This window comes from Aotus nancymaae, unplaced genomic scaffold, assembly GCF_030222135.1.
Source record: "Aotus nancymaae isolate 86718 unplaced genomic scaffold, 86718_ANA_hifiasm-v0.15.2.pri h1tg000067l, whole genome shotgun sequence".
NCBI lineage: Eukaryota > Metazoa > Chordata > Mammalia > Primates > Aotidae > Aotus > Aotus nancymaae.
The window spans coordinates 16,266,627-16,293,874 of NW_026988482.1; the positions used below are offsets into that span (position 1 = coordinate 16,266,627).

The 27,248-nt window shown below is 38.4% G+C and overlaps 1 protein-coding gene across 5 annotated transcripts in view; it reads right to left on the bottom strand.

Annotated features, from left to right (window-relative positions):
• Window positions 1-27,248, bottom strand: part of ACAP2 (ArfGAP with coiled-coil, ankyrin repeat and PH domains 2) — a 154,500-nt gene that overhangs the window by 90,316 nt on the left and 36,936 nt on the right. For all 5 annotated transcript variants that reach the window (XR_010338953.1, XM_012448968.3, XM_012448965.3 and 2 more), the window contains exons 2-4: window positions 17,147-17,204; window positions 7,058-7,177; window positions 6,253-6,306 (exon numbers count right to left, since the gene is read on the bottom strand). Coding sequence is in view for 4 of the 5 variants with exons in the window: in XM_012448968.3 (XP_012304391.1) it covers window positions 6,253-6,306; window positions 7,058-7,177; window positions 17,147-17,204 (232 nt within the window). In the remaining variant the exon portion in view is untranslated. The remainder of the gene's footprint in view (window positions 1-6,252; window positions 6,307-7,057; window positions 7,178-17,146; window positions 17,205-27,248) is intronic.

The window sequence follows — 27,248 nt, forward strand, 5'->3', positions numbered from 1 at the left end:
GTATTAACTATAAAAAGAAGAAAATTAAAAGAAAGTAAACCAAAGACTCACAATTTCATTTTTGCATCTATTAAAAGGAAAATTTCTGAGATGCTGTCAAAAATAATAGGGAATAAAATATGCACTGGACTTCTGGGTACAGTATGAGACAAAAAGGTCTTCATGTATAGAAACATATATGTAAACACAAACAAGCTGACCAACATAGAGCCTTCAGACCTCCAGGCAGACAAAGAGTAATTTTTTTTCTTGGTATAACAATCATCTTTTTAAAGCAACATGAGGTTTACAGTCAACAGAGAGTATGAGGCTTCTCATGTATAAGGAATAGAGAAAGAGACAGAGAAAGTTAACTGTGTTTGTTGATTTAATGACTATAAAAAAAAATTAAGCATTTTCTCAAGTTCCTAACTCCAGTCTTGTTAACCCTGCCATGAGTGACTCCTTTCTTTTCTTGAGACAGAGTCTTGCTCTGCTGCCAGGCTGGAGTGCAGCAGCGTGATCTCAGCTCACTGCAACCCCTGCCTCCTGGGTTCAAGCGATTCTCCTGCCTCAGCCTACAGAGTAGCTGGGACTACAGGCGTGTGCCACCATGCTCAGCTAATTTTTGTATTTTTGGTAGAGATGGGGTTTCACCATGTTGGCCAGGATGATCCTGATCTCTTGACCTCTTGATCTGCCCCCCTTGGCCTCCCAAAGTGCTGGGATTACAGGCATGAGCCACCACACCCGGCAAGTAACTTCTTTCTATTAAATACTCTTCTAGGTACAGAGATGAGCATAACAAAGCACCTGCAATCATGGAACTTAGAACAGACAATAAAATAAGTATATATTTGAGAACAGACAATATATGTATACATGGATATGTGTATATACACAGTCTCTCTGTGTATTATGTGTTTACATATGTAAAAGCTGGATAAAGTGATAGAAAGGGACCCACAGAGCAGTTAAGGAAGGCCTCTCTGAGAGGAAGTGACCTAATTAAAGGAAGGGGGAAGGAATATTGTGAAGAATCTAACCATACATAGATGTGGAGAAAGAACATTTGACACAGAACAGAAAGCAAGCACAAAGCTCTGAGATGAGAATTACTTTGGTACATTCAAAGAACAACAAAGAACCCAAGTGGCTATAGCCAGGCAGAGTAGAGAGGAGATCATGGAGTTATGAGCAGTAGCCTGATCATGTAAGGCTTGGTAGGCCATGGTTAGGATATTATTCTGAGTGTCACAGGAAGCCACTGAAGCAGGGTCATGCTGTGTATTAATTTTTGTTTGCAAATATTCATTTTGGCTGCTATCTTCAGCACACATCGCAGAAGGGAAAGAAAAGAAGCAGAGGCACAAGCTATTGTAGAAGCCTAAACAAGAGGGAGGAGTAGTTTAGACTTGGAGGTACCAGAGAAATTACAGATAACTAAGTTTGGAGTATATTTTGCTAATGTATTGAATTAAGTGGCACACTCACTCTTAGTCTCCTTCTCTTTATTGCCCAGTGCTAGAAGCTTACAAAGTACTATATTTTCCAGACTTCCTTGCAAGCAGAGAGGTTAGGTTCTGCAATGGAAGATAATGTCAAATTAAGAGGCAAGAAAAAAGGAAAAGCCACTTTTTTTTTCTGTTTCTGTTCTGACACAGTCTTGGTGAGAAACTGTGACCTACTCCAACTTTCAGCAGAATTGGTGGCCAAGTTGGCAGTTTCAATGGGACTATGAGCTCCTTGGCCTATGCAGCAGCAATTTACACAGCAGCAATTAGAAGGCAAGCTTCTGGCTTCCTGGCTAAGTAATGGCAGTATCCCCAACAATTCAGTATTTAGGGGCTCTGGATAACACCGCTTTCACTTTTGTTCCTGCAGCCCTATGCACAACCACCACTTTCCAAGTTTACTGATCCCTGGATAGCATGATCACCTTAGCTTTTTTATTCCTCCAACCCTTCCAACATTTTTGCATCCAATTCCCTGTATTAAAATCTTTCTGTCAGAAATATCCTGGTCAGGTGTTTTGTCTCATGCTTGTAATCTCAACACTTCGAGAGGCTGAGGCTGAAGGACTGAGCCCAGGAGACAGGTTGCAGTCTCATGCTATGGCACCCCAGCCTAGGTGACAGAGCAAAACCCTCTCTCAAAAAATTTTATTATGTTGTTTCTGTTTTCCTGAATGGATCCCAATAGAGTTAAAGAAAAATCACTCTCGGCCAGGCGTGTTGGCTCATGCCTGTAATCTCAGCACTTTGGGAGGCCGAGGCGGGCAGAATCATGAGGTCAGAAGATCGAGACCTTCCGAGCTAATACGGTGAAACTCCGTCTCTACTAAAAATACAAAAAATTAGCTGGGTGTGGTGGCACGCGCCTGTAGTCCCAGCTACTCTGGAGGCTGATCCAGGAGAATCACTTGAACCTGGGAGGTGGAGGTTGCAGTGAGCCGAGATCACGCCACTGCACTCCAGCCTGGGAGACAAGGCGAGACTCCATCTCAAAAAAAAAAAAAAAAAGGCCAGGCACGGTGGCTCACACCTGTAATCCTAGCACTTTGGGAGGCAAAGGCAGGTGGATCACAAGGTCAAGAGATAGAGACCATCCTGGCCAACATGGTGAAACTCTGTCTCACCATGTTGAGTCTCACTAAAAATACAAAAAAATACCTAGGTGTGGTGGTGTGCACCTGTAGTCCCAGCTACTCAGGAGGCTGAGGCAGGAGAATCCCCTGAACCCGGGAGGCAGAGGTTGCAGTGAGCTGAGATTGCACCACTGCACTCCAGCCTAAGCGACAAAGCAATACTCCATCTCATAAATAAATAAATAGAATTTTTAAAATAAAGACCAATCTCTATCCCTCTGAAGCAAATAATACATGTATCCCTTGCTTCAAGGTCAGGTACAGTGGCTCATGCCTATAATCCTAACACTTTGGGAGGCCAAAGAGGGTAGATCACTTTAGGCCAGGAGTTTGAGACCAACCTGGCCAACATACCAAAACCCCATATCTACTAAAAATACAAAAATTAGCCGAGGCACGGTGGTACATGCCTGTAGCACCAGCAACTTGGGAGGCTGAGGCACGAGAATCACCTGAACCTGGGAGGCGGAGGCTGCACTGAGTCCAGATTGCACCACTGCCCTCCAGCCTGGCAGACAGAGCCAGACTCTGTCTGGAAAAAAAATATATGTGTGTATGTGTGTGTGTGTGTGTGTGTGTTTGTGTGTGTGTGTGTGTCAGAAGTTTATCTTAATCATAACTTTTCACATATAAAATCATAACAAAGAGCAAGGTATTATTATATAAAGAAATAGCAGCTCTCCTCCTACTGCCCAAGATGCCGAAAGGAAAGGCCAAGGGGAAGAAGGTGGCTCTGGCCCCTGCTGTCATGAAGAAGCAAGAGGCCAAGAAGGTGGTGAATCCCATTTGAGAAAAGGCCTAGGAATGCTGGCATTGGACAGGACACCCAGCCCAAAAGAGACCTCACTCGCTTTATGAAATGGCCCCACTATATCAGGTTGCAGCGGCAGAGAGCCATCCTCTATTAGTGGCTGAAAGTGCTTCCTGCAATTAACCAGTGCACCCAGGCCCTGGACTACCGAACAGCTACTCAGCTACTTAAGCTGGCCCACAAGTAAAGACCAAAGACAAAGCAACAGAAGAAGCAGAAGCTGTTGGCTCAGGCAGAGAAGAAAGCTGTTGGAAAAGGGGACATCCCCACTAAGAGACCACCTGTCCTTCAAGCAGGAGTTAACACCGTCACCACTTCAGTGGAGAACAAGAAAGCTCAGCTGGTGGTGACTGCACACAACGTGGATCCCATAGAGCTGGTTGTTTTCTTGCCTGCCCTGTGTTATAAAATGGGAGTTCCTTACTGCATTATCAAGGGAAAGGCAAGTCTGGGAGGTCTAATCCACAGAGAGACCTGCACCACTGTCGCCTTCACACACGGTAACTCAGAAGACAAAGGCACTTTGGCTAAGCTGGTGGAAGCTATCAGGACCAATTACAACGACAGATACAATAAGATCTGCCATCACTGGGAAGGCAATGTCCTGGGTCCCAAGTCTGTATCTCACATCACCAAGCTTGAAATGGCAATGGCTAAAGAACTTGCCACTAAACTGGGTTAAATGTACGCTGTTGAGTTTTCTGTACATAAAAATAATTAAAACAATACAAATTTTCCTTGGAAAAAAAATAAATAGCATAAGATTCACTGCTTTAAAGAAAATAAGAGGAATATTTCAAAGGATAATGAGAGGAATATTTCAAATTATAGAGAAAACATTTAGTCTATTATGCCAATTTAAAGTCAATCACTTATACCAAAAACACAACTTTCTTACTAAATTACATTTGGTTTAAATAGAAATCAAATATACCAAACACTATCATCTAAATTCAATAGAAGGCAAAAAGAAAACTATCATGTGGTCAAATTGGCATCAAATACTAGAGCTAAAACCACAAAACTATTAGAAGAACACATAGGGATAAAGCTTGATGAGCTAGAATTTGGCAGTGGATTCCCTTAGACATAACACCAAAAGCACAAACAACAAAAGACAAAATAGATAAACTGAACTTCACACTTCATCAAAACTAAAAACTTTCGTGCATCAAAGGATATTTTCAAGAAAGTAAAAAAGAAAATTAGAAAATAAGAGAAAATATTTGTATAACATATATTGATAAGAGTTTAATATCCAAACTATATAAAACAAGTATAGGTCAATAACAACAACAAAAAGTCCAATTAAATAACTGACAAACGGACTGGGTACAGTGGCCCACATCTGTAATCCCAGTACTTTGGAGGCTGAGGCAGGAGGATAGCTTGAGCCCAGGAGTTCAAGACTAGCCTAGGCAAAAGAATGAGACTTCATCTCTATCCAAAAGAAAAAAAAAAATTAGCCTGGCATGGTAGCACATGCCTCTAGTCCTAGTTAATTGGGAGGCTGCAGCAGGAGGATTACTTAAGCCTAGGAGTTCCAGGCTGTAGTGAGGTATGTCTCTGTCACTGCACTCCAGTCTAGGTGACAGAGTGAGACCCTGTCTCTAAATAAATAAAGGACTTCAAATAGACAACAATGGTAACAATGATAGAAGATACACAGAAAACCAGTAAGCTCATAAAAGATGCTCAACTGTGTGAGTCATTAGGGAAATGCAAATCAAAACTACAATGAGATACCACTTCATACCTACTAGGATGGTTATCATTCTTTTTAAAAAGTTGAAAATAACAAGTGTTGGTAATGATGTGGAGAAACTAGAACACTCATACATTGCTGGTGGAAATGTAAAATGGTACAGTCTCAGTGGAAAACAGTTTGGCAGTTCCTCAGAAAGTTAAACATAGAATATATGACCCAGTAATTCCACACCTAGGTACATGCCCCAAAGAACTGAAAACAGGCACTCAAGCAGATACTTGTACATGTCAATATTGGTATAGCTAAAATTTGAACTATAATTAAAATAAGCAATATCATATTACTTCATCCTAAATATGCTGACCAACAAAAAAATTAAGAAAATCAAATTGAGAACCCAAAACAAGCAGATTTTATGAATATAAGTACTGATACACTTATTACAGATAGCTGCTAATAAATTTGAAAGCACTGATTAATTATACAACCACCATATCAGTTAAGCTTTTTAAAAAAATATAAGAAACATACAGCTTATAAGCTGCCATATCTGCAGTAAACTTTTACAAACATTGTATTTTGTGACATTCCCAAAGTAATATATAGCCCATATTCTTGAAAGATAAATGCCCACAAATCTTAAATGCACATATAAATAGCTCAAAATATATAGCACTCTTTAATACTGGTAACTGTTTAGATAAAGGAGATATATTGGTAAGTATCTAAAAAGAAACAGCTACATTTTAAATAACTGTTACTTCTTTATTCTTAAATACATGCTTAAAAACTTTACAAAGCCACAACTTAAAGGGAAAACATTTAACTTTGGGGGTATGTCCTTCAATTATATTAAGTTCACTATATTAGAATGAGAAATAATACTCTTATTCTCTCTCTCTCTCCACACACACACACACATGCACACGCACACACACATGCAGTGTACATTTTAGATCCACCCAACTAAAAGGCTGATGACCAATCAAAGCCATGTGATTTACCTTCAGTCATTTTATAAAATACTGAGACTCAAGAAAAGTACTAAAATGTTAATATGGTCAAATACAGTTAAAACTGTAATTTTAACTACTTACTGACACTTACTGTGTGAAAATTTATCATTTCTTGAAGACTGTCAGAAAACTTGGTCAAACTTGTCTATGAGAAAGAAATCAAAAGAAAACCAAATCATTTATGAGCCATTTAAATAGGTCACAAAAATGTTACCTCAGGATTTCTGACAGAAGATCAAGTTACACTGTAAACAATAACATCTATTTCCAAGGACAATCTCACTACCTCATAGGTACACTCTGCAGAGGTCAAGTCTACATGTGGTAACAAATAAAACCATAAAAATGTGAAAGAATTAGTACTGCCCCGTCAATGGTTTAATGCTAACAATAGAAATGGCATATATAAACCTAAGTTCAAATTGTTTTGAAAGAAATATAAGATCACATAGTATGCCAAGGGGTCTAAGCTAACCCAGCATAAGCTGGCTGACCAAACCTATACAGGCCTCCACACATAGAGTTAGACACTGTACTTAGGTTAACGCTCTCTGCATGCCCCTATAAGCAGCTACTAATAGGCATGATCTTGATCTTCTTTCTCAGGCCTTCTGACAGGTGCTTCAGCTCACCTAGAATCAAGTAAACTTAGTAAACTAACCAAAACAATGAGAAACTAGGTGAGAAGAGCCAAGCTAGATAATGCACAATGCAAATCAACCATCAACTTCTATCTTACAAAACAGATTCATACAAGATTGTACCAAGGGGTGATTGCTTTTCTACTTCGAATTTCAAGTCTCAACATAATGATAAATAAGGTAGATGAAGGTACAATCCTTTAATGTCTTAACTTTTTTTTTTTCATTTTTAACTGTAATTTTAGTAATACCAACCTCAACTACAGCATCATTACTAGAATACTGAGCCAGGTCTCGAATCCCATTCATGAACTGTTTATTTGCAACACAAAAGGCTTTTCCAGTATCAATCATTGCAATACAAAGTTTCACAAGCTGAAAAAGAAAAAAAAATTTCATCAGGTTGAAGATAATTTTACAAATTACTTAGTTGAACAAGTGCTGGCAGTAACTATATTAGGTGACCTAGTTAAGTTAAATTTGTTTCATCAATAAACTCAAAACAGACTAATTGAAAAGTATTCTTTTTTCCTTTGGTTTATAAAATAAATTCATATCATAGTTGTACCAAAAAAGTTGACCTTTTAGGATCCAAAGGCAGTGTGATAACAACAAAAGTATGTTGGAGGAAAGGTAAGTAAACTGGTGTAATAGGTTAGTCATGCTGATTGTTTCAATATTAGTCTATCAAAGCAGATGTCTAAACTGATTAATCAACCATTTACTCAAAAAAATATTTCTCCAATGCCTATTGTTCCAGGCATTGTCTAAGCCTTAGTACTGGGCTCTTCTCTTTTTTTATCTTTCTCTTTCTTCCTTCCTTCTTCTTTTCATTCCCTTCATCCCTCCATCTCTCTGTTCTTCCCTTCCATCCTTCCTTCTCTCCTTTCTTTCAGACACAGAACATTTTCTTTTAACAAAATCTTGGGCAAATGTCAAATTTTAAAAAACAGATAAAAGTGAAACTGTTCTAGACAAAGGAAAGAAAAGTACTGCGGGGATGGAAAGGGGGTTCACAAAGAAGAGGATAAAGAGCCAAGAAAAACTTAAGAAAACTCCTGAAGGATCTCAAGAGTATAAATTAAAACTGCTGCCCTAAGACCTAGGGGAACAGAAATTGAAAACATAATCTCTGCTCTCAAAATCTCTAATTCTATAATTCTAATAAGAAGACAAGTAGATACAAACACAACTACTATGACAAAACTATGCATGAGAGAAAAAAACAAAGACCATCTAACCAGGACTGTGAGGACCAGGGAAGGATTCCTAGAAAAGGCAACAGAAGATATTGCTAACTCTTAAGAGCTTTTGATTTATCAATGTGCATCCAAGAGGGGAGGTACATAATATGTAGCATTTCCCAGAAATATTTGACTCCATGGAAGTCTTGTTAGAGGAAGCATTCTTACATGACCAATGTTCCACAAAACCCACTGTGAGAAATGCTGATAAAGGTGTCTTTTAAACCATTTACTATTTACAATATAAAATAAAATGTCTTGCCAGAAAAACTGATTCTAAACTTCATATGGTATAACCACTATGCAAGAGCAAAAAAAAAAAAAAAACTTGAAAAAGCAATGATGTAGGAACATGAGTATTACATGATATTAAAATATATTACAAAAGGATAATAAATAAAAGTCTGGTAGTAAATGCAAACAGACATACTGATCAATGTAATAGAATACACAGTCAAAAAAACAGATATAAATTTGCTATATTTGATTAAAGTAATATTCCAGCCAGTGGGGGAAAAAGTTATCTGATAAATTATATCAGGGACACTGGATAGTCAGCTGAAGGAAATAAAAAAGAAATTAAGTTGTATTACAGACACCCAAGTTAATTAGAGATAGAATAAAGATTCAAACATAAAAACAGAATCAGAAATAAAGAGAAAACGGAAGGTATTCTTTTTCAATAATCTCAAAATGGGAAGTTGTTCTGAGAAGGATGCAAACTTCAAATACTATGCAAAAAAAATAGACAAATCCAATTACAAAACAATAAGACATTTCTATAAGGAAAAAACAAACACAGTCAAAAGAAACAACATAGGGAAACAATATTAAGATAAATCACAAAGGACAAGTTTCCCTACCATAAGAAAGGGTGTATAAATCATCTTGAAAATCCAACCATTCACTAGAAAAAACGGGTAACATACATGCAGAGATAACTGCCCCCACAAAAAGAAATACATGTGGCTTAAACCCATGAAAAGATATTCATTCTCACTCATAATAAAAGAAATGGAAATTACTTTTTTTTTACTTAGAGCAAAGATCAGAAAGTTTGACAACATGCTGTCTTAAAGAGGGCAGGTATAGGGAAACAGTCATGCATTGTCGGTAGAAGTGTAAATTGGTACAATATCTACAGAAGGCAAATTAGCAAGAGCTTTCAAAATTTAAAACATACATACGTTCTAACTTGGCAATTTCACTTTTTAAAATGTATTATACAACTGTATTTTACACACAGGCCATATGACACATGTAAAGTTATTCACTGCAGTCACAGTAAAATATTGATAACAATCTAAGTGTCCATCAGTGGACAAATAGATAAATTACAATATATCCACGCAACGTAATATAATTCAACCATTTTTTTAAATGAGACGGCTCTATAACAACAAATAACATCCATGATATATTAAGAGAAAAATGAAAATGTAGAACAGTGCTAATATTTTTGTTGACATGAGGAAAGTCATTTGTATTCAAGAGTACAAATACTTTTATATGCTTAGAAAAGTCTGTAAAAAGGCCGAGCACAGTGGCTCACGCCTGTAATGCCAGAGCTTTGGGAGGCCAAGGTGGGCAAATCACTTAAGATCAGGAGTTCGAGACCAGCCTGGCCAACACGGTGAAACCCCATCTCTACTAAAAATACAAAAATTAGCGAGTCATGGTGGTGCACACCTATAGACTCAGCTACTCAGGACGCTGAGGCAGGAGAATTGCTTGAACCCGGGAGGCAGAGGTTGCAGTGAGCTGAGATCAGCCACTGGACTCCAGCCTAAGTGACAGAGCGAGTCTGTCTCAAAAAATAAAATAAATAAATAAGAAAAGAAAATTTTGCAAGGGCAAAAAAAAAACTAGTTCAGTGCATTTCTCTAGGAAAGAGAATAGAAAATGACAAATTTTCACTGAGTACACACTTTTTTACCTTCAAATTATGTACTACATAGGTGGTATTATGCAACAAATTAAATAATTTAAAAATAATTAAAAGCTTCCATAAAAACAAAGAGAGACAGGTTAATAGTAAAACGTTATGGTAAAAAAAAATAAGAGTTCTCCGCTAAGTCTGCTTAGGTTCAACCTACTGTCATACTTAACCATCTAAGTGAGCCTGAGTGACCTTCAACTAAACAAACTTCCATTTCTTCTTCTTGATCACACATAACAATTGTACAAACCATATATGGTTACTAGAAAAAAAGAGTAAGATGATGCACATAAAGATTCTCAGCACAGGCCAGGGATCATGACTGTAAGCCCAACACTTTGGGAGGCTGAGATGGGAGGATCTCTTGAGGCCAGGCATTTGAGACCAGCCTGGTCACCATAGCAAGACCCCAACTCTACCTTTAAAAAAAAAAAAAAAAAGGGCCGGGAGCGGTGGCTCAAGCCTGTAATCCCAGCACTTTGGGAGGCCGAGGCGGGTGGATCACGAGGTCAAGAGATCGAGACCATCCTGGTCAACATGGTGAAACCCCGTCTCTACTAATACAAAAAATTAGCTGGGCACGGTGGCGCGTTCCTGTAATCCCAGCTACTCAGGAGGCTGAGGCAGGAGAATTGCCTGAACCCAGGAGGCGGAGATTGCGGTGAGCCGAGATCGCGCCATTGCGCTCCAGCCTGGGTATCAAGAGCGAAACTACGTCTCAAAAAAAAAAAAAAAAAAAAAAGATTCTCAGCACTACTGGCACATGATAATTGTTCAATAGAGATTTGTGCTTCCTCGTCAGAGGGGAAGGTTTTCTTATTGTTGTTTGCTTTTGTTTTGTCTTACTAAGAAACAAACTTAGTAAAAAAAAAAAAAAAAAGAAAAAAAAAGAAAAAAAAATCTTTACTTAAGATAGAGGTGGCAGAGAATGGAAAGGAGAGACGCTAAAGCAAGTCCTGATGAGTTAGGGGGCTTGGAAATGCATAGAAAAAGGGATACTTTTATCATTCAAATTAGCAGAAAAACTAAAATGGTAAGAACAGATTCTGTTAAACTTCCAGATTAGAAGCAAGAAATAAAGGCATTCCCACCAAGCAGACGAAGAGACAAGGTCACCTGCTAAGAATGAAGAACAATGTGGCAAATTTTGAGGTCTTAAAAAGCCACTAAAGGTAACAGAAAGAAACCTGATTTGGTTCTGGAGAAACTACTTTATAACAAGAATTCCAGGAATGTATAGTACCATCAATTGGCTTCACCAAACAGTTTTAACTTCCCTGTAGGGTTTTATAGGCCAGATATGGGACAAATAATATAAATGACTAGACTTAAAATAGTGGAGAACACCTGCAGAGTAGGTGTTATGGAAGGGACATGAAAGTCTCTGAAGAGAAAGAATGATATAATAAAATTAAGAGTATTCTGAAAGGGATCATAGCAGCATTATTCACAACAGTCAAAAAAAGAGAAACAACTCAAATGTCCATCAACTGATGAATGGATAAACAAAATGAGGTACATCCACACAATGATATATTATCCAGCTATTAAAACAAAGGAATGATACATGCTGCAACATAGATGAATCTTAAAAACATTATGCTAAGAGAAAGAAGCTAGTCACACAGACCAAATATTGTATTATTCTATTTATTTGAAATGTTCAGAATAGGCAAATCCAGGAACACAAAGTAGATTAGGTTGCCAGAAGACAGAGGGAGAGGAAAATTGGGAGTGACTGCTAATAGGTATAGGGTTTCTTTTTGGGGTGAAAGAAATATTTTGGAATTAAATAGTGGTGATAATTGTACAACACTGGGCCTATACTAAAAACCACGAATTACAGACTTTAAAACAGTGGACTTTATGTTAGGTTAATTTTATCTCAATTTTTTTAATTACAAAAATTAAATACACTTCAGGAATACACTCACTAAAGTGTATTTAAAAATTACCTGAGCAGCCATAAAAAAGAGTGCGTTCATGTCCTTCGCAGGGACATGGATGAAGCTGGGAGCCATCATTCTCAGCAAACTTACATAGGAACAGAAAACCAAACACCACATGTTCTCACTCATAAGTAGGAGTTGAACAAGAGAACACATGAACACAGGGAAGGGAATATCACATACCAGGGGCCATCAGGAGCAGGGCAAGGGGAAGGAGAGCATTAGACAAATACCTAATGCATGCAGGGCTTAAAACCTAGATGATGGGTTGATAAATGCAGCAAACCACCGTGGCACATGTATACCTACATAACAAACCTGCACATTCTACACATGTATCCCAGAACTTAAAGTACAATTTAAAAAAAGAAGTGATCTGAAATATCACAGGTGGATAAAGACCAGAGGTAAGGCTGAAGAACAGAAGCAGTAATAAGGCTGAGAATTGGAAGGACTAGAGACTCAAGTCAGAAAGTAGGATAGCAGCATTCCAGATCTCAAAGATTAGAACCCTGGGTGATAAGGCACAGAACATAGCCATGAAATAGTTATCAGAAGTAGAACAGAGGTCACTATCACAGGAGTTACAGAGAAAATGAAACTGTCATACAGCAGAACCACATATACACTGTAGCTATCCACGAGGAAGGATGGACTTGGCAATCAAGAGGGAGGGAGGCAGAGAGAAGACTAAGATTTTGCCAGCTGTCAAAATCCTTGTTAGATGACACTGATGAATGAGATTATAACTGAATAATATACACCTACAGAGGGAAGATTTTTACCTACAACAATAAGATTAAAGGTCAAGTCCATCTGTTATCAAACCAATATTCTTAATTCATTCAACAAATTTTGCTAAGCAATTACTATGTCACAGACACTTTGCCAGATGATAGAAATACAAACAACTTTTCTGCTGACTATCCTTGAGTAACATACTCTCTAATTCTTGTTTTTTTGTGTGCAAATTAGGGATGATACCAACTTTGCAATATTGCTATAATGATCAGAAATAATATAAAACACAGGACTTTGTATACACAAAGCATACAAAACAAACGAGGGTTTTTTCTTTTTCTTTTTTGGAAGCAGGGTTTTGTTCTGTCACCCAGGCTGGAGTGCAGTGGTGCACACACACTACCACACCAGGGGCAACACACCTGGCTAATTTTTTTATTTTTAGTAGAGACGGGTTTCACCATGTTAGCCAGGCTGGTCTCGAACTCCTGACCTCAAGTGATCCGCCTGCCTCGGCCTCCCAAAGTGCTGGGAATGCAGGTGTGAGCCACCACTTTCAGCCAGTTTTTTTCCTTTTTAAAGACAGTCTGTCTTCAAGGAGCTAACAGTCTGTTGAAGAGACAGCATCATTGTTTATTTAGAATTTACCAAGTGTCAAGAACTGTGCTAAGTACTTTACATGTATTATCTCACTTTAGTTTCAGAATAATCCTATGAAATAGAGAGATACTCTTATTTTCCTCATTTTGGAGAGAAGAAACTGAGGCACAGAAAGGCAAAAGAGCTTGTCCAAGGCCATATTGCTAGTAAATGACAGAGCCAGATTCAAACCCAGCGGCTCCAGGCTTTGTGTTCTTAACTACCAGGCTATGCTACCCACCAAAAATTACAATATTATAACAGATTAAATCAAAGTACATGCAAGAGCCAATGTTTGGGAGTACTTGAGCTGAGATTTGAAGAGCATCTGCTTAACAGGGAACAGCAAGCCAGTGAGACAATGCAACAGATGCAGAAATTAATTCTAGATGGCAACTATGATGCACTACGATGCTGTCAATGACAGAACACCTGGCAAGAATGGATAAATAATTGAACTCAGTAGAGCAATGCCACTCATAAAGCATTATTCACCAGAAAGAATGTTACTACTGGTGGCATACATTATAGGCAAAGTCAACAAGCTAGTTTAACCTGTCCCTGGCATGATTTACAATGATACTATAGGTGGAACTCACCCTGCACAAAGCTATGAAATCACTAACCTAGACTTGGAGCAACCCCTCCACCACCCCCATTAGTCCTTCAATGACACTACCTTCAATAACAACCACTTCCTCCTCTCAGCCTCTCTTCTCTATGCTAACTACCCATAATTTCTAAACCAAAAATAATAGTAAATAAACAATTTGGGCCGGGCACGATGGCTCACGCCTGTAATCCCAGCACTCTGGGAGGCCAAGGCAGGCAGATGACCTGAGGTTAGGAATTCAAGACCAGCCTGGCCAATATGGTGAAACCCTGTCTCTACTAAAAATAACAAAAAATTAGCCAGGCATGGTAGCATGGGACTGTAATCCCAGCTACTCAGGAGGCTGAGGCAGGAGAATCACTTCAGCCCGGAAGGTGGAGGTTGCAGTGAGCCAAGATCGCACCACTGTACTCCAGCCTGGGTGACAGAGCAAGACTCCATTTCAAAAAAAAGAACTAAAAATTAAAAAAAAAAAAAAAAAAAGAATTTGGGAGACATAAAGAAACCAGAGAAATATAAAAGTAACTATGGAACTTCAGTGGGATGAAAAATAGAAAGGTGGTATTTTTTAAGCTGTCAAATTTCCATGTATCCTTAGTAGCCCTTTGAGTAAGACAGACTCTAGAATAGGCTTATGGTTCTTAGCAGTGAATGTCAATACTTCAGTAACTTGTTTTAGATTTTGAATCTTTTGGTTTGAAGATTCTAGCAGTGTGCCCTATGCCAAGCGAATAATATAAAGGAAAAAAGAATTCACTTATAACGGCCAAATAATTAGCAAAAGCACTGTCAGTGGATTCTATCTGTTTAGGTATTTTAAACTCTGAGGTGTCCCACCACAGTGTTTCATATGATTTACATGCAATTCTACGTTATTACATTACTCTTATTTCATGTATATAATATATATGTAATAATATAGGTATTATTTATGTATATGACATCCTTATTATACTACTCTATGATTCTTTAAAAAGCTTTGCCCCTCTATATACTGTCATAAATCTTCCATAAAATCGAAACTGTATTTTCTGTTGACTACCTTAAGAGTTTAAAATTTTGTTTCAAAGAGTACTTGAAAATAAATGCAATGCCTCAAGGTAAAAAAAAATAGTAATAAAAAGCCAGACATGTAATTTTTAAGTAGAAAATAAAGGAAGGTATTTGGAAATAATATCCTTATCCAAAATTAAAATATTAATTTTTACAAAGACTTGCCTGGAAGCTGGCTAGCATTCCTCAGAACATTTCCCAGTAGCGTGTGCTCCCCCAATACAGATTGTGAAGTACAGTGGTGCACAAGAAGAACACAGAATTGATCATAAAGATAGAGGGGGCTGGGTGCAGTGGCTCATGCCTGTAATCCCAGCACTTTCAGAAGCTGAGGCTGGTGGACTGCCTGAGCTCAGGAGTTCCCAACCAGACTGGGCAACATGGTGAAACCCCATCTCTACTAAAATACAAAAAATTAGCCAGGCATGGTGCTGTGTGTCTGTAATCCAAACTACTCAGGAGGCTGAGGCAGGAGAACGGCTTGAACCCAGGAGACAAAGGTTGCAGTGAGCTGAGATCATGCCACTGCACTTCAGCCTGGGCAACGGAGTGAGACTCTGTCTTTAAAAAAAAAAAAAAAAAAAAAAAAAGACAAGATAGACAAGATAGAGGGGTTCTAATAATCCTGGTTGCCCCTCTTCTACTTTGTTATGAAACAAGTCCCCTTCACTTTCTTTGGCTTTGGTATCCTCATCTATAAGATGGGAATAACAACACTTGTCCTACCTACCCTATAGAATTACTGTAAAAATTAAAAAGATACTATATATTACAGGGCTTTAAAAATGATAGAGTACTATATAAAAATAACTTATCTGTAAACATCTTCAAAAATTTTGATGTAATTTGTTTACATACAGAACTAATGTTATTTTATATAGTTTCTAGACTATATTATATAAGGATGTGTGTTTCATGGTTTCAAAACATTTGAAAACCTTCAGCTTAATATATGTTATACCCTTGCTACTCAAAGTGTGATCTATGGACGTCACCAGGAATCCAGTCAGAAACACAAAATCTCAGATATCTCCAGCTACTGCATCAGAATCTGCATTTTCACAAGATGGATCCCCAAGGGCTTCCTATGCAAAGTTAAAGTTTGAGAGGCACTAGGTTACACAGCAATACCATTTATAATAATTATTATCAAACTAAGAAATTATTTTCAGAAAAGGTATTTCAAATATACACATCTATTTCCAGAAATTTAAAGAGAGACATTTTAATGAGCAGTGGTTTCAGAAGCATATCTAAACAAATGGATCAGAAGCCATATTACTCATTCTACTACTTCTGCCTACTACATAGCAAACAATGTTTCTTGGATAGACAACAAAAAAAATCATCAATAATATACACAGTAGGAATCAATGTACATTTACCCTTAAATAAAATATGACCATATTGATTACTAAGTATATATTAAGTATTCCAGGCATTAGCTTAAAAATGGAATGAGTATTTTAAATTTATTTATATCTGAAGCTGGCCTAAATTTATAGAATGATCAGGTTACCTATGAAATCCATTAAGCAACAAAAAAGATGCAATCTTTTTGGTGGAAAATACAGAAAAAGCTTCTAACAACATAAAGGATGTTTAGTGAGCTTTGAAGTCAGACATGGATTCGAATTCCTGCTCTGGCACTTTAAGATTAGACTTTACACAAGCTGCTACTGAGTGTCTCCAGTCTTACTTCCCTCATGTGTAAAACTAGGATAAAAATAGCATTTACCCTCATAGAGATAAAAAGCTACCAGGCCAGGTGCGGTAGCTCATGCCTGTAATCCCAGCACTTTGGGAGGCTGAAGCAGGTGGATCACCTGAGGTCAGGAGTTTGAGACCAGCCTGGACAACATGTTGAGACCCTGCCTCTACTAAAAATACAAAAGATTAGCTGGGCATGATGGCAGGCACCTGTAATCCCAGCTACTCAGGAGGCTGAGGCAGGAGAATCACTTGAACCTAGGAGGCAGAAGTTGCAGCGAGCTGAGATTGTGCCACTGCACTCCAGCCTGGGTGACAGAGTAAGACTCTGTCTCAAAAAAAAAAAAAAAGAAAGAAAACGAAAAAAAAAAGGTACCTGTTATTGTTGTAGGTACTAATCATTATTTATGGTGAAAAAGAATCAATGTTTAAAGAAGCTAAACATGGAAAATTTACCTTATCAAGTTTTAGTTCCAATTCTGCCACATCACCTTCTACTTCTTCCAAAGCTGCCCTAGAAAAATTAAATATAAAATAAGTTATTCCATTTGTTCAAATGTATACTTTACTCTTGAAAAATAACTCTAAATGAAAAGATAGATATGAATGCTTAAAAATTATACTTCACATGAAGTAATAATTACCTTGGAAATTCAGTATAAATACTTCATAATCATGTAATACAACAGATAATACAATTATTGTTTAGGACAATGGGAGAACACATTAGGCTAATTTATACTCAAAGCATTAATATTATTCCAATTAATAACACTAAATACAATTATTTAGCATGCACTTTTTACATGAAAGAGAAATTTTAAAGTTGAGACATACAAAGAACCAGATTTCTTGGTAACAAAGCACATGCAACCAAACTGCAAGGCATTGTTGGCAACCAAAAAGAAAGAAGAAATAGCTCAGGAAAATATCACCCTTATCTAATGCATCATTTTGTTTCCAAAGTTGGTTTTTGGTTTTCTTGGTTTTTTTTTTTTTTGAGACAGAGTCTTGCTCTGTCACCAGGCTGGAGTGCAGTGGCACAATCTCAGCTCACTCCAACCTCCGACTCCCAGGTTCAAGTGATTCTCCTGACTCAGCCTCCCAAGGAGCTGGGATTACAGGTGCGCACCACCATGCCCAGCTAATTTTTGTATTTTTAGTAGAGATGGAGTTTCACCACGTGGACCAGGATGATCTCAATCTCCTGACCTAATGATCTGTCCACCTTGGCCTCCCAAAGTGCTGAGATTACAGGCGTGAGCCACCACGCCCGGACTTATTTTTAATCAGCACCTAATTTTTGCCTCTCTTCTTCTCCTAGCAATATAATTTTGATACAGAAAAATTAGCAAATGTTAGATTATGTAAAATGCAGAAACCAAATAATAAGCCAAATACTCTTATTGACAAAAGAGAAAAATAAAATTCTAATACCAGTTTAGCACTTCATATCACACTACAAGGCAACATTTCAAAATCGGAAATTTGTCTGAAACAAAATTATAGCAACTAAGTTTTTAGGGATAATAACATTTTACACTTAAGAGTATGCATAACAAAATGTAATTCATGTACTTTAAGTCATTTATGCCATTTTGATATATCTACTTGATAAACAGCAATTCTCAAATAGCTACTTTAAGATTTAACTAATTTTTCTTAAGTTGGATAGTAATGGAGATTTACACTCAGTAAGATATTCTCAGGAGACAGGGCTAAGATAAAAACTCTATTTCCAGAATGAACATGGTGGCTCACAGCTGTAATCCCAGCACTTTGGGAGGCTGAGGGGAAGGACTGCTTGGGCCCAGGAGTTCGAGACCAGCGTTGGAAACACAGGAAGACCCCATCTCTGCAAAAAATAAAAAGATTAGCCAGGCGTGGTGGCATACGCCTGTAGTCCCAGCTATTCAGGAGGCTGAAGTGGGAAGATCGTTTGGGCCTGGGAGGTTGAGGCTTCAGTGCACCCCGTCACAAAACAAAACAAAAAACTCCATTTCCAGAACTCCCACTACACCTCTGTGTGACCTCTGAATAATCACCTTATTGGCTTGTGATTCTACTTCTTCACTGGGTAACATTTATTTTGAAAAAGTTTATAAATCTCAAAAATAAGAAAATAACTATGAATTATTCAGTAAAGAAATATCTAAGATAAAATGAGATGCTCTAGCATATGATTCAAGACAATGGAAGGTGCTGCACTCTGTAGCACAGAAACAGAAATACTTCTTCCTAAAAGCTTGCCATTTGCTTCAGCAAAGTTTTTCAAACTATGCATTGTCCCCTTAACCTAGAAAACATTTTTCCTTCACATCAGTCCTCAGTCCCTTCACCTACTCAACATTTAAAACTTAATTTACACAAAAGAACAAATATATGTGTATGAGGATATTCACTGTTAAAGGGTTAAAAACCTAGATGTGCAGCAACAGGAAATAATGTAAATAAATAAATGATATATCCACACCATTATGTGAGGCAGCAAGGTTTTAAATGAAGTTAATATATATCCACTGATACGGAAATATGCACAGGATAGAGTACTACACGAGGGGAAAAGCTAGATACAAAATTATAAGCATAGCATGAGCTCAATTTGGGAGCAGGGAACTGTTGAGATATGCATTTTTAAGTAACTTTTAAAGCTAATAAAGGGGAAAAAGAAGTTCAAACACCACCTCCCCAAGATATGGGTCCTCTTGGAACCCCTCAACCACTCAAGCTGAATGGCATACCCCTCCTGTGCGCCTCTAGCACCTGACGCACGTCTCTATCACTGTGCACTTCACTCACTAGTCTCCATTCCCCACAGCAGTACACTCAAACAAAATGTTTGTTGAGTCAAGGAAAAAACACATTAAGTACTTTAATTGCCAGATACTCTCTTCATTTACATTTTAATCTTTATTTACCTTTACTCAATCTTCCATTTCTTTCAAGCAAATTAGTTGAAATGACAGTTTGAGATTTAATCATTGGTTTTTATTAAACATACGGGTTGACAGAAACTGTATGTGACTTCTCCAATCTTATTTCACTGTGGAATTCTACTAATTCACTTTGTGAAACAATACTTTTAAAGAAAGGTAAGAGGCAAGGCATGGGTGGTGCCTCATGCTTACAATCCCAGCACTTCAGGAGGCTGAGGTGGGCGGATCACTTCAGGCCAGGAGTTCTAGATCAGACCGGCCAACAGAGCAAAACCCAGTCTCTACTAAAAATACAAAAAGTAGCTTCAGGTCAGGAGTTTGAGACCAGCCTGGGCAACAACACAAAACCCAATCTCTAAAAATATTAAAAATGAAAAACATTAGCTAGGCATGGTGATGTGTGCCTGTAAATCCTAGTTACTTGGGAGTCTGAGGCAGGAAGACTGCTTGAGCCCAGGAGTCTCAAGTTACAGTGAGCTATGATTGCAATACTGCACTCCTGCCTGGGCCACAGAACAAGATCCCATCTCGTTTTAAAAAAAAAAGGTGGAAGGACTAAATGAGGACTTTACATATTATCAGTCACAGTATATGACACAAAGAACAAAACCAGATTCTTTCTCTTTGCAGATTCTTTCTCTTCTTCAGCTTACCGCTGAGATGACTTTTATTCTTTAATCAGATTGAACCATTTTGGAACATATGTTTAATAAACTAATAAGTGAAATGAAACAATTTATACAACAATCCTTCAAATATTAAATGATAGATATTATTTCTCTGCAATTCTCCCAAATTTTTACTAAGCATATAACTTTTATAAATATGCAAGGTATTAAAGAGGCCAAAATTATAGACCCCTACCCTCCATAGCTTAAAATTTAATTTTAGCTGGGCGCGGTGGCTCACGCCTGTAATCCCAACACTTTCGGAGGCCGAGGCAGGTGGATCACGAAGTCAAGAGATAGAGACCATCCTGGTCAACATGGTGAAACCCCGTCTCTACTAAAAATACAAAAAATTAGCTGGGCATGGTAGCGCGTGCCTGTGGTCCCAGCTACTCAGGAGGCTGAGGCAGGAGAATTGCCTGAACCCAGGAGGCAGAGGTTGCGGTGAGCCAAGATCGCGCCATTGCACTCCAGCCTGGGTAACAAGAGCGAAACTCCGTCTCAAAAAAAAAAAAAATAATTAATTTTAAAATATCAAGTTATACACACATTAGCAATGAAATAAAATATATGATTGAGCAGCAAAACGACCAAACAGAATAATAAGAGAGATAATGTTAAAAGAAAGAGAAGTAAAGAGAAGACAATGAGCACAGTCACAAGGGTCATCAAACAATTACCCAACAGACAAGTTTGACCTATAACCTGTTGTTACACAGTCCATAAGGTAAAAATTGTTTTTACATTTTTAAGTGGCTGAAAAATATCAAAAGAAAAATATTTTGTGACACATGAAAATTATATTAAACTCAAATTTCTATCCCTCTAAAGTTTTATGGAAGCAGAGACAAGTTAATTCACTTCCGTACTGTCTACGGCAGCTTTCACACCATAATGGCATAGTTGAGTAGTTGCAAGAGAGACCATATGGCCCATAAAGCATAAAATATTTACTATCTGGCCCTTTACAGAAAAAGTTTGCTGATCATTATGAATGTCAAACATAAAAACACGAATGAAAATGTTTTCTCATATATGAAATACACACAAGAAAATAAAATTTGGACTTAGCTCTAGCTGTCTCTACTCTAAGAAGCTGAATAAGCCCAGAATTCAGAAAAACAGACACTTTATTTTTAATAACAATACCTTCATTCTTTTATCTATTCATGCATCATAGTTTTTCATTATCAGTTGAGACAATCATTACTTTAAAACATAAAACTAGAAGCGAAGCTGGGTGCAGTGGCTCACACTGGTAATCCCAGCACTTGGGAGACTGAGGCGGGAGGATCACAGAAGGTCAGAATTTCAAAACCAGCCTAGTCAACATGGTGAAATCCTGTCTCTAATAAAAATACCAAAATTGGCCGGGCGCGGTGGCTCAAGCCTGTAATCCCAGCACTTTGGGAGGCCGAGGCGGGTGGATCACGAGGTCAAGAGATCGAGACCATCTTGGTCAACATGGTGAAACCCCGTCTCTACTAATACAAAAAATTAGCTGGGCACGGTGGCGCGTGCCTGTAATCCCAGCTACTCAGGAGGCTGAGGCAGGAGAATTGCCTGAACCCAGGAGGCGGAGATTGCGGTGAGCCGAGATCGCGCCATTGCGCTCCAGCCTGGGTATCAAGAGCGAAACTCCGTCTCAAAAAAAAAAAAAAAAAAAATACCAAAATTAGCTGGGCATGGTGGTGGGCGCTTGTAATTCCAGCTACTAGGGAGGCTGAGTCAGGAGAATCACTTGAAACCAGGAGGCGGAGGTTGCAGTGAGCTGAGATTGTGCCACTGCACTCCAGCCTGGGCCACAAGAGCAAAATGCCATCTCAAAAAAAAGAACAAAACTAGAAGAGAAAAAAATCCAACAGCAAGTTTAACATCAAGACATGGCTATGAAATGAATGAGGCTCAAAAATAGAAGTCTCTCCACTCAGATAATTGCATATCCTTGTAGCAATGAACCTTTTAAACTACTGTTTGTAAAAGAGTATACATCAAAATGAATAGCTTGTGTAATATGAGCATTACATTTATAAAATAAAATTACTTGAAAGAAAAAAGAAGTATGGGCTGGGTGCAGTGGCTAATGCCTATAATCCCAACACTTTGGAGGGCTGAGGCGGGTGGATCACTTGAGGTCGGGAGATCCAGACCAGCCCAACCAACATGGTGAAACTACACCTCTAATAAAAATGCAAAAATTAGCCGGGCATGGTGGTGGGCACCGGTAATCCCGGCAACTAGGGAGGCTAAATCAAGAGAATCGCTTGAACCCAGGAGGCAGAGGTTGCAGTGGGCCGAGATCACGCCATTGCACTCCAGCCTGGGCCACAAGAGCAAGACCCCATCTCTACTAAAAATACAAAAATTAGCTGGGTGTGGTGGTGCATGCCTGTAATCCCAACTATTCCAGAGGCTGCGGCAGAACTGCCTGAACCCGGGAGGCAGAGGTTGCAGTGAGCGGAGATCACGACATTGCACTCCAGCCTGGGAGACAGAGTGAGACTATGTCTCAAAAAAAAAAAGGCTGGGCACGGTGGCTCACACCTATAATCCCAGCACTTTGAGAGGCCAATGCAGGTAGATCACAAGGTCAGGAGTTTGAGACCAGTCTGGCCAACATAGTGAAACCCTGTCTCTACTAAAAATATAAAAAATTAGGCGGGTGTCGTGGTGTGCACCTGTAATCCCAGTTACTTGGGAGGCTAAGGCAGGAGAACCGCATGAACCCGGGAGGCAGAGGTTGCAGTGAGCTCAGATTGCACCATTGCGCCATTGCACTCCAGTCTGGGTGACAGTGCAAGACTCCAACTCAAAAAAAAAAAGAAGTCGTCACATGTTAAATAATTATTTTTCCCATCCATTTAAAAATCCTTAAAAACTAACAACCACAAAAAAACCCTTCACCCCAACTTGGCAATACCCTTAAAATGAAATTAATAGTTTAAAATTAGGTCACATGGTGATGTAATCTAAAATGCCAATAGTAGGATATTCAAGATCATTAATAAGCACATAAATATCCTCAAACATCAAAGGTAGATTTCAGGCTCTAAATAATAACTACCTAATAAAAAAACATCAAATAGAAATAAATACTCAAAATGTGCCAATTCTGAAACTTTTATATTCCTTTGTTTTATATAATACATGTATTTTTTAAAGTTGCATATAAATTGAATAATGGTTAGAGACTCAGGAGAGGCGCCTGTATGTATTTGTCCATCATGGTACCTCTCATCCCAAGCCAACTTCCTCTTTCAGTTCAACAAGCTTTACCTACCTTGGGCAATGCTGGACTATTCTTCACAAGGAAAGAACAACAGCTGCACCAAGGATAGCCCACAGAACCAAGGGCAGTCCTGGCATTTGTTAAGTGGTTAAAAAGGAGTGAGGAAAAGGCCCTATACCACTCAGATGATTCCCTCTGAGTTTTTGACCAGAAAACACAGCACACACTCTGGAAATCTGCTTTTTAATAGAAATCCCCCATTAAATAATTGTATAATGTGAATGGCCACCTCTTATTCTGTCTAGTTAAGTTCAGAGTCCTTTATGCTAGGTTTCTACAACATCTTTATGTTGAGAGGCAGTAGAATGAAGTTAAAAAAAAAAAGAAGAAAAGGACTGGGCGTGGTGGCTCACAGCCATAATCCTAGCACTTTGGGAGGCCAAGGCAGGGAGATCACAAGGTCAGGAGTTGGAGACCAGCCTGGAAAGCATAGTGAAACCCTGTCTCTACTAAAAATATAAAAATTAGCTGGGCATGGTGGCAGATACCTGTAATTCCAGCTATTCAGGAGGCTGAGGCAAAGAAATGCTTGAATCCGGGAGGCAGAGGCTGTAGTAAGCTGAGATGGCACCACTGCACTCTAGCCTGGGCGACAGAGCAAAAGGGAGGGAGAAAGGGAGGGAGGGAGGGAAGGAAAGAGAGAGGAAAAGAAGGGAAAGATGAGAAGGAAGGGAAGGAAGGGAAAGAAGGGGAAGAAATGAAAGAAAAGAAAGAAAACAAAACAAATTTCTGGTGTTCGACTCCCTACTATAATTCTTTTTTTTTTTTTTTTTGAGACGGAGTTTCACTGTTGTTACCCAGGCTGGAGTGCAATGGCGAGATCTCGGCTCATCGCAACCTCCACCTCCTGGGTTCAAGCAATTCTCTTGCCTCAGCCTCCCAAGTAGCTGGGACTACAGGCGTGCGCCACCATGCCCAGCTAATTTTTGTATTTTTTAGTAGAGACGGGGTTTCACCATGTTGACCAGGATGGTCCGATCTCTTGACCTCGTGATCCACCCGTCTCGGCCTCCCAAAGTGCTGGGATTATAGGCGTGAGCCACCCCGCCTGGCTACTCCCTACTATACTTCTTATACTTGCTGTGTAATGATGAACAAGTTCTCTGTGTTTTATCTATAAAATACAGATAAACAACAGTCTCTCCCACAGAGATGTATGACAAATTTTAATATACATGTCAAAACACTAAGTAATCAGTGAATGTTGGCTATGATTATTTATACAGTGTTAAAGAAAATACACAATCTCTTTTTGTTTTCATATCATGGGAAAACATGGGAAGAAAGCAGTAATAAGATTACATACTTCCAACATGAATTTGAAATAGTCTGAAAAAGGGGCAAAAAACAGTTACAGCAGGCCTAAGATCAGCAATTAAAACAGCAAATCTAAGTTCCTTTAAGAGAAACAATTCTATGAGTGCAAAAGGCTTATTGGAAAAAAGAGACAAAAACGTTTCAATACTGCTATCTCTTTCCAAAGATCAAATACATGTCAAATACAGACTGGAGTCTTCTCCTAACTTCCTAACTTCAAACTAGTCTAGAGGACTACATATATATGATATATAATATGATGAAATGTTTAAAAATCCACTTGGTTTCTAGAGTTATCAAGGTAGGTTCTATCCAACTCCTCTAAGAGCCTAAAAACAGAGGAGAATCAATATAGAATCCGTACGAAGGAAGGTTTTAGTTCTAAATTTACATTTACACTTAATCTTAGCCAAAAGGCCAAGAAGCAACTGTATATTTGCTACATAATAACAGTCTTTCTTAAACATCTCTGTTGGCTGGGCGTGGTGGCTCACGCCTGTAATCCCAGCACTTTGGGATTATACATATATTTTATATATATATACAATCCAGATAATCATCCTACATAGAGAATTTGAGGTGGGAGGAGAGGTCTATAGAATCTTCTGTTCCTGGGGCTTCAGCTTCTCATATTAACAGGTATATGATTTCAACAGTCACTTCCAAATTTGCTCTGCATAAAGATAGTAGCTATATACAGTCATTTTTAACATGTGCAGTGGCAAAAATTCATTATTTACAGAAAGCTAATCTAAGGAAATACTAGCAATGTTTTAAGTGTGATCAGATACGAAGTTATTCTTTTTCCCTTAAAAAAAAAATCAGTTCTAGCTTAGAAATCTACATTTCCATTTCACCCTCCTCCTCTAACAGCCTGTATTTCTTGTTCAGGGAGTTAGTACATTCAAGTAGATGAAATTGCACTATAATTACAATGCCAGTTAATATCATTCTACTGTGCCGTAAGAAAAAGGTGGAAGAAGAAGACATGCCCATTTATTATGTTGGAATCAATAAATTATTGGTGACAAATGGCTAACAGGCCCTTCCAATTTTCACCACAGGGGGTGTAAAACTAGAATGAATGCACTGGTCATATAAAGAGGGGTAAGGTTATGTTAATGAGAAAAATGAGGGTTAAGGGGAGAAAGTCTACAAAAAAAAAAAATCTTTCTTTTTAAAGTTGACTTTCTACAAAAACATTCCATTTCCAAGAATTCTTATCATTGTGGTAGGTTTCAACATGATAGGAAAATAAAGTTATCACTGTTTAAAAGGGTTAAAATCACATTTTCAACCAAAGCAGTTTAAGTTTGGTGTTTATCTTCTTAGTAGAGTGTCATAGGCAATATATTTAAGGAGAAAAGAGCATTGTAAACTTCATGGTTCATAAAAGGGGCAGAGGAGATTTCCATGAAGAATGAACATCATGGCTGATAATACTGAAAAAACAACCAAATATTTTAAAGATGAGATATAAGCAGACCCTCAATGAGAGAAGGAAGCAAGATGGTAGGGATATTTAGGGCCAGGCCCAGACAAAACTATCAAAAATTAGAATCAGGGGCCCAGCAAGGTGGTTCATGCCTGTAACACTGGTAATCCTTTAGGAGGCTGAGGCAGGAGAACAGCTTGAGGCCAAGAGTTTCAGACTAGCCTGGGCAGCATAGCAAGACTCCATCTCTATAATTAACTAATTAATTAACTACATTATAATCAGAAATCTGCCACATTGCTACTTTCACGGCTGCTCCCCATGGGCACAGAATATCCTGCAAATCACAGCAGGTAGGGAACTAAACACTCTGTCTTGCCACTGCACTCCAGCTTGGGCAACAGAGTGAACTCTGGCTCCAAAACAGAGAGAGAAGACTATAGGACTGTAATACGAAATGCAAAGAGAAAAGCAACAACCCCAGAATCACAGAATCTTGAATTGGGAGAAACCTTAGTAAACTGTTAAATGACAGAAGTATTAGATGAAAGTAAAGCAATTGTGTTTAAGAAAGCATTTTACACAGTATCTTGTCTCCATTAAACCCCAGAAATTTTACAAGATCTGTAAAGAGGAAGCCGAATACAAATTTACAAGCCTAAAAACAGGCTCAGGGTTTTAAAGATAATCTTCACACCATAAACCACCTGGGATAGTAAACTTCTAACACCGAAGCGCCTTCTACTCCTTAGCAGAATGAGCACCCCACCTCCAACATCTCCACAGAGCACTCTGCTTACTTCAAATAGAGCACCTGACATTCAATTTACTAATGATAATTAAATTATTGGTCATTATGTCTAGACTGAGAGGCCTCAAAAACAGACACTATGATTCCTTTAGCCAACCCTAG